Source organism: Prorops nasuta, unplaced genomic scaffold (genome assembly GCF_024137725.1).
Source record: "Prorops nasuta isolate Cenicafe-Biocafe unplaced genomic scaffold, Cenicafe_Pnas_1.2 PNAS00018, whole genome shotgun sequence".
NCBI classification, from domain to species: Eukaryota; Metazoa; Arthropoda; class Insecta; order Hymenoptera; family Bethylidae; genus Prorops; species Prorops nasuta.
Genome location: NW_027116815.1, coordinates 3,415,076 through 3,423,210, shown reverse-complemented (window position 1 = coordinate 3,423,210; position 8,135 = coordinate 3,415,076). Strand labels below are relative to the sequence as shown.

Sequence of the window (8,135 nt, the reverse complement as noted above, 5' to 3'; positions counted from 1 at the left end):
CATGTAATAGCGCAATAACGAGAACCACGAGAACTGTGGAATCCATGAATGTGGACTGAATCAGACTGAATCTGAATACACTGAATTGTGGAATGAAAACTGAGTCAAGTTGAGTAAACGGTAAACCAGCCAACCAGAGCTGAACCGAGCCAATGAGCATTGAGCTTATGAGCCACCAATAACCAACCAAGGCAAGAACAGGTGATGAATAATTGTGATTGTCAATGTGAATGTGAATGGTATTCTTCGTGCATGGATGGAGGCCTCCGTGTGTTATATATAGTTTAAACTCTAAGTTTTTCCTTTATACAAGTATAATCTTTTAAAATTGTGTCTATAATATTATAGAGTATTATAGACTTCGCCAGGAGCTGCAGACATCATAACAATGAAAATTCGGAGTTCGTTTTAACCTGAAAAATTAACAAAAATTAAGATGACTTGAGTCATGCAAGACTTCTGTCAGGTATTTGTTCAACAATGAAATCTCTGTTTTCTAATCTATCTTATAATTTCCTTAAATTACTAAAATCTTATGTTTTTCAAATTAAGCATCGAGATCTTTGAAAAACTTAACCTGAAAGATTAGAGCATTTTATCACAGTTTTGACTTGAGTGACTTCAATCTTACAATACATCTGTCAGGTATTTGATATGTTTGACTAGCATATACATATCTAGTCTTGCTCAAAAGTGGCTTAATAAATTACAGTTTATTCTGTTTTAATAATTAATTTCTTGTCATTTCCTTGCCATCATATGTGTGTGTGTGTGTGTGTTTATGTTTATGTGTATAATTGTATATATTTATATATTTAAAGTTAATCTAATATTGAAAATAATTGTATTTTTATGACAAATAATTTTGAAGTTTAAGATAAGAAAAATAAACACTTATCTAACATTATTATATTTATTAAGATTTACATTTAAACATTGTAATATATATTTTAGACATAAAAAATGGCTTTTCCTCCCTTGGTCAGTTCCACTCCTCCACCTTTGGATAACTTTGGTGATGATGATGATGATGAATTTGGGGATTTTGCAACAGGTGGAATTGATGGTAAGTATCACTACTTTTTAATTTTTTAATATTTTAGAAGTTGAATAATTTATTTTTTTGTAGGTTTATCACTGACATCAGATTCCCCCCATAAACCTATTACTCCAATACTGACACCAACAGTATCCCAAACTGTTACACCTAAGTTAAACGGATTTAATATTTCACCATTGGATGTCTGTATCAATCCTGGGATTGCTGACAGCTTTAATTCTATGGATGATGTAATAATTATTGAAAAAATAGAAGATACAGTTAGTCATATAAAATTAAATAGTAATACAGATGAACATATAGCATTTAACAATTTAAAGAGTGAAAATCATACTTTGCAAAATAATCATTTAGATTCTTGTAAAAATAGTAATGCAAAGAATACAGAGAACTGTAGTACTAGAGAGGGTTATGTAGAAAATGATTTAGTCAAAGACTGCATTAACAAAAATGTAATCAGTAGTGATAGCAATAGTTTCATGGAAAATGTAAAGATTACAAGTGATAACGAAGAATCACTCAAGAATCCACCTATAGACAATGAAATTGAACCTCTAAGCTTGGATTTGGGAGATCCGTCCAATTTACTTGACACCCCTCAAGAAAATGACTATCTTTATAATTATGATCAATTTGAAGATACATTAAAATGGAATGATTCTGATATTTCAATTAATACTATACAGGATGACATAGCTGTTAGTTTACAGACAAAAATTATTAATGAAAATAGTCATATATATTCCACAGATTTCAATTCACAGAGTTTATCAGAAAACAAAAATATAAGTAGCTTATCTTTACCCGATAATAATCATCCTACTAGTATTAAAGACAAAGATGTAATGTGCAATATATCATTTCCAAGTATTAAAAATTTAGAAGAGGAAAGTTCTAATGACATTAATATGTATAATGAGAACCAATGTGAATATTTTCTCTGTGTAGAACAGAAGAAAGTTAGAAAATTGAGTAATGATAATCATGACGTCACTGGTGAAAATAAAACGCATAACGTTTCTAAATGCGATCCTCACATTACAGTACAAATACAATCAAATTTAGTATGTAATTCTGTAAATAATACTTTTAATTCTTCATTAGAACAGAGTACCTATCATACTTTCAATGAATTTGATGAAGATACTCAGTACGAATTGAGTGCACATAAGAAATTACAAAATAACAATGCAAATGATGGTTTTGTCTTATCCTGTGCTGAAAATACAGTTACAATTGTAGAAGCTGAAGAAAATGTTGCATCTATTTTACAAACATCACTGCCGGTCTCTGATGTACCTTTTGGTAATTTAGCTGAGCAATGTATTGAAATGCAGAGCAATGTAAACTCTGAATGTGTAAAGTGTGAAAACGAAACTTATGAAACAATTAATGATGATGCTGATTTCTGCGAGTTCCAAATGCAATCATCAGAGCCGATAATTAGTCAAACTAATGATTTGGTTATTGATAAATCACAAGACGACGATGATTTTGGTGATTTTGCTAATTTTACTAATTTTTCTCATACCGATTTGCAGCAAAGTGTTCATCTTGATGAAATTAAGAATAGTAATAATGATACTGATTTCGGTGATTTTAATGCGTTCCAAAGACCCGTTGACACACTTGAAAGTTCACAAAATAGTTTAAAAGCACCTATAAATGGAATAGAGAATAAAAATGTAAGTGTAGACAATAATTTTGGCTATTTATAAGTCACATTAGCTTGTCTAGAGTTATAACTACTTAATTTTACTGTATAATATCTTTTTATATAAAGGATATGTAATCATTTTAGGCAGCAAATAAAATAGAGGATATTATAACGAACGTCTTTCCAGTCATCCCTGGAAACAAAGAAACAGAGTTAAAACCACTCATAGTAAAGACTGATAAAGTCTGGCAGTCCGTGAGAAACATTGAAGAAGCTATAGCTTTAAATTACCAGTGGTCCAACAGTACTAGTAATAATGTACTTTTGAATGCACTGGGGATTGATTCTCGTAATATAGTGAGTAATAATTTAAACAATAAAACACTATTGATTTATAAGTAATGGCAATATTTTCCTCAGCTATTTGGTCCAAGATGGAATCCAAACATTCCCAGATTTGCTGCGAATCTTGGATATACACCATTGGAACCTGTAAAAGCTAATTCCGACATTCAATCAGTTATTGTGCCGACGGCTAACAAAAATCAAAGTCCAACGTCCTTAGAGGTAAATTGAAAGACAATCGCGTTATCTTAGTTTTCAAACCCTGCTTTTTAAAACTGGTCTCCTCTTTTTTTTTCTCTTCTTTAACTGACTAATAACATTGTAGGACGTACCTGATGCTCAATTTGATTGGAATAGTTCTGGACTGGTCAATCCTTTAGATGCTAGTAAGTATGCATTGGATAAAATGCAATAAAAGCAAATAGATAAGCTTTGAAAATTATGGTGATGGTAATTAAAACAGGTGGTGGGTTATCAGCTCTTCTACCTCTGGATTTGTTATGTCCATTTGATCCCTTATTAACACCTCATTGCTCCAAACATTCCGAATCCTATCATCAGCAAGCTTGTTCAAGGGATTCTATATATTACTGTAAGTCATATAAAGCTCCTTATTTTTGCTTGGCAATGAAGACTGATGCTTTTCATAAGCTAACCCATCATATATTTTTGCTTAAAAACATTTAGTCAATAAAACTGATTTTATTTTACTAGACACTCCTGAAGTGATTTGTTTTCAAGAAAGAGAGACAAAGACACAAAGTACACTAGATTCATTTGGAAATACCCCGGCCAAACATCAGAAGCTTTTGGAGTCAGGAAGAATTATAGAGCCTCTGCCAGGGCCATGTATGATAGACTGGAGAAAGAAATCCGAAAATGAATCAAGTACTAAGACGAAAATTGCTAAATCAGGAAAAAATTTTTCATCGCACAATAAAACATTACATTGTAATAATGGGACGCGGAGATCAGAGAAAGGCTTAGGGAAAAGTGAACATCAAGAACAAGTTATTATGGATAGGTTTGGCAGACCGATGTCTGTGAAACAAGAAACGATGATGGTACTGAATCAATTGCCGGATATTTCATTTTTAAGCGCAAGGACTCTAATGTTTAATCCTGAACAGAAACAGATCGTTCAAGATCTCGGTGCTATGATAAATCGAAAAATGCCTGGTTGAGTAACATCGGTCTGAATACAAGTTTGAAAGGAAAACTCCACCTATTAAAAAAGAGAACGTACGTCTCCGATTATGGAAATCTACAAACAAAATAAATCTCCATTACCTTTCAGACTTGTGTTCAGACCAGTCTTTGACTTATCCTAATATCTTTACAAAGATAATTGCCCCAACATTTTGTGTTTATCAATTTGAAAAAACTTTTGATTGGAGAAGGAGAAAAGCATTAAAAAGATGTATTAACATTCCTGATAAATCCTTGTGATTTTTTGTATTGATTATATTAACCTTGTTGTTGTTATTAACTTAATTTTTACATTGCGTAATCATAATTTGAGATTTACGATAATTTGCAAGCGCATTTCGTGAAATTAATTTAAAATCTTCAGTTTTTACCGATTTTAAGTATTAGAAGATTATATTCTAGTCGGTAAATTCATAGTGATTAGTGTGGTAATATGGATAAATAGCACTAATCAAATCTGAATAAAAATTAAAAAGCGATTTAATATTAGATGTATACGTCAATTAAAAAGGACTGGCTACTGAAAAAATAATACAATAATTAAAGTTATTGAACATCACGATAAGAAAACGCTTTACGCTTTTGTTGCTAAATATGATATAACGAAGAGAATACTTTCTTACCAATTTCTCAAAAACTGTACTTAAATGCATCACATTAAATAATATTAATATTATTTCTGAAATTTTATGATAGGCGGATATATAATTACTACATTCGTTATTTATAAATAATAATACTGTAATATATATTTTATGTAAAATATTGTGGATATTATTAATACACGCTATCTTTGATCATTAATCACTTTTATTTATTCAAGTTTGTTGTTTATTTGTCTTTAGTAGTTTCAATAAAAATTAATCTCTCATGAAGATTTGTATAATTTATGGTATTTAAAGTTAGATATTATAAATGATCATCTGAATAAGAATCTGATAATTCAAATTCTTTTAGAACAATTAAGTATTTTCGTTTTACGAGACTACAAAAATTCTCTCATGAAATCTGTAAGAATACTATAATAATTTCTAATACATTAACCGGATCTCTCTTATCGACATTACGAAGCGAAATACAATAATGCTTGTAAATGATACGACGTTATATATTTAAAGATTGTTTTCAAATTTATTATAGTATATTACAATAGTAGTTTAGAGACATCGCGCGCAAACTGCTCTTTCTAGTAAAATGGTAAGATTTTCAGGAAAAAAAATAAAAATGTTTAAAATAATATCACGTTTATAACAGGATTTTTTTCACTTTTTAAAAAATCTAACTAATTTACTAGAATGGGCAATTCATGACAATAGAAAAATGCTGAATAAATTTTAAATCGGTCTTTAAATCGCGCCATAGCGTTGGCCACATGTTTTTGCTTTGTAATGTAGAAATTTGTAGATATAAGGAATGCCGTACAAGACTCACCAAAAAATCACCCAGTGGCGTAGAATTATTTTAGACAAAGACGCAGAAAGAAATCCATGAGTTAGAGAGAGAGAAGAGCAATGGCGATGTCCGAGATAGGAAAATAAGAAACGAAGGCCTGGAGAAACCACGTTGAACGCGGTATAAGGCTCTCTCTTTCTCTTTAAGGCATTTAAAAAAAGAGCCTATCATACATATCCTATACTCTTTCCAGTCACTCAATGTAGAAACTAGTCCAGGCGGGGAAAAATCCATGGGGTGGTACATACATATGGATGGTTTGGTATTTTTCCTGTCTGTTCCTTTGCTCGATTTTTACCAGTGTTACCAAATTTGCCCAAAATTTACCTTTCAGTTGGATAAATAATTAAGCTCATTAACAAAGTGTTATTAATAATAGTTTTGGTAGCTGTTGGCATAATTTCTTTATTTTACAATCTATTAAAGAGAAATTACCAGATGAGAAAACTGTGTTATGTTTACGATATTTACTGAAAAAAATTTGTAGGTTATGTGTATTATCGTTGTGAGTAAAATATTAATTTAAATCATAAAAAATGTTAGCATCTAATATTCTTAAAAAGTAAGTATGACATTAGTAAAATTTATTGTTAAAAATTGAAGAATTATTGTTCAGCTTTTTTGAATATAATAATTGAAATTAATCCACACACTAGGTATATGAAATCTTTTGTTATTTCAAATTACCAATTTCATTTATCAGTAAGACTACATGAAGTATCTGATTCATCATCAGATTCATCAGACTCGTCAGACTCTGATTCGGATTCTGAAAATAATGTAAAAAAACAAACACAAAATACTTCAATGGCAAAGCCAATTCAAGATTTAAATGTACAACAAATTTTATCTGATATGCTTAAGGTTAATAATTTTATATTTTAATGTTTTATAAGTATTATAATTAATTACAATAAACTAAGATAATTTTTTTTTAGAAAACAAATGATTCATCAAGACAAATAGATGTTGCAGTTAATCCTAAAAAAGATACTATAATTGGAAAATTATTAGCATCTAAAAAGCATTCATCTTATCGTTAGTCATATATGTTATCTAGTTTATATAACCATTATTTCACAAAACTATGCATTACTATAAATTTTTATTTATAGAGGAAAAACTAACTCTTGCAGCAAAAAATGTAGCTGCTCACATGGGAAGAGATGAAAAGCAAACTGTGTCAACATTAGTAGAAAAAGCTTTACCAAAATCTATATTAAGGTTTTTAAAATAACATTAAGCAAAAGGAATTTAAGTTATAAACAGTTTTTTCAAATGTAAGAAATTTTATGAATTTCACAGGGATTTAGTTCAAGAATCAAAGAATAAAAGCAATTTGAATGTTGGTAAGAAAGGAATGTCATGGTCTGAAAGGATGATTAAAGAACGCCAACCAGGCTCAGTATCGAAAATGCTACTTTCAGAAAAAACGTAATAACATATCTCTTTAAGTTTTGTCATTTTAAGAATTAAATATTAAAATATAATTAGATCTCTTTAGCTAATGCAACATTAAAATTAATTTTAAAGTTTTAGTCTTTATGAAGGGACTACTTTTGGAATATTCAAGCATCATGAAAAATCTTCTTTAAATGTATCTGACTTAGAAACATGGCAGAAGCTGCAAAAGAAAGAATTGATATTAAATTCATTGTATGCTCCAGAAAATATTTTCCAGGAAATGATAAAATGGACAGAAGAAGGCAAATTATGGCATTTTCCTATTGACAATGAACAAGGTAATATTATTTCAATTAATTATATTTGACTAAAATTTATACTTAAAATTAAATAATATTCTTTTAAATTTTAGGTTTGGAGGAAGAGAAAAATATTCATTTTTCTGAACATGTATTTCTAGAACGTTATTTAAAAGACTGGTGCCCAAACAAAGGGCCCATACGCCATTTTATGGAATTAGTCTGTGTTGGTTTATCAAAGAATCCTTACTACACAGTTGATGAAAAAGTTAATCATATAATGTGGTACAAGGAGTATTTCTGCGAAAAAGAAGAAATTTTGGAACAGTTAGGTGTTATCGATTCGCCAATGAAGAATTCTATAAAACAAATTGAATCATAGTACTTTTGTATTATCATTCTGTAAATATATTGTTAAAATTAGATACAATAAGCTCTGCATTGTGTTGAAAGTACTTTTCAAATTACTCCGAGAAATGGCGCTTGTGTCGAAAATGTTATTTCTGAACAGGCGATTGTGGCGGCGCCTTAGGAAAGCAATGCAATTTTCTATTACTGTTAGGTGAAAAAGGACAATCGATACTTTAAGTCAGACTTAAATATAAGTAACGACTATGAATACCGGCCAAGGAAGATAATTCTTTCCCTCTCCTCTATCCTAAAATATTTCAAGATTGAAAACCGAAAGTGCGTGGCTACTGAGGCTAGT

The 8,135-nt window shown here is 30.0% G+C and overlaps 2 protein-coding genes across 4 annotated transcripts; both read left to right on the top strand.

Moving 5' to 3' along the window:
* Positions 1-217: 217 nt before the first annotated feature.
* On the top strand, positions 218-5,063 carry Afti (aftiphilin). Of its 2 annotated transcripts, XM_066737779.1 has the most exons (9): positions 218-466; positions 553-645; positions 955-1,066; positions 1,130-2,745; positions 2,862-3,074; positions 3,138-3,284; positions 3,388-3,448; positions 3,526-3,654; positions 3,777-5,063. In XM_066737779.1, exons 3-9 carry the CDS (start codon positions 964-966, stop codon positions 4,244-4,246), a joined length of 2,739 nt encoding a protein of 912 aa, XP_066593876.1. In that variant the 5' UTR covers positions 218-466; positions 553-645; positions 955-963; the 3' UTR covers positions 4,247-5,063. The 2 variants fall into 2 exon arrangements, with proteins under 2 accessions (XP_066593876.1, XP_066593877.1); XM_066737780.1 differs by lacking the exon at positions 3,526-3,654.
* Positions 5,064-5,780: 717 nt separating this feature from the next.
* Positions 5,781-7,865, top strand: mRpS31 (mitochondrial ribosomal protein S31). Of its 2 annotated transcripts, none has more exons than XM_066737782.1 (8): positions 5,781-5,980; positions 6,058-6,285; positions 6,380-6,587; positions 6,662-6,761; positions 6,839-6,947; positions 7,029-7,157; positions 7,257-7,465; positions 7,540-7,865. In XM_066737782.1, the coding sequence occupies exons 2-8, from the start codon at positions 6,260-6,262 to the stop codon at positions 7,806-7,808; spliced, it is 1,050 nt and encodes a 349-aa protein (XP_066593879.1). In that variant the 5' UTR covers positions 5,781-5,980; positions 6,058-6,259; the 3' UTR covers positions 7,809-7,865. The 2 variants fall into 2 exon arrangements, with proteins under 2 accessions (XP_066593879.1, XP_066593878.1); XM_066737781.1 differs by having other exon boundaries at positions 5,781-5,985.
* Positions 7,866-8,135: the final 270 nt, after the last annotated feature.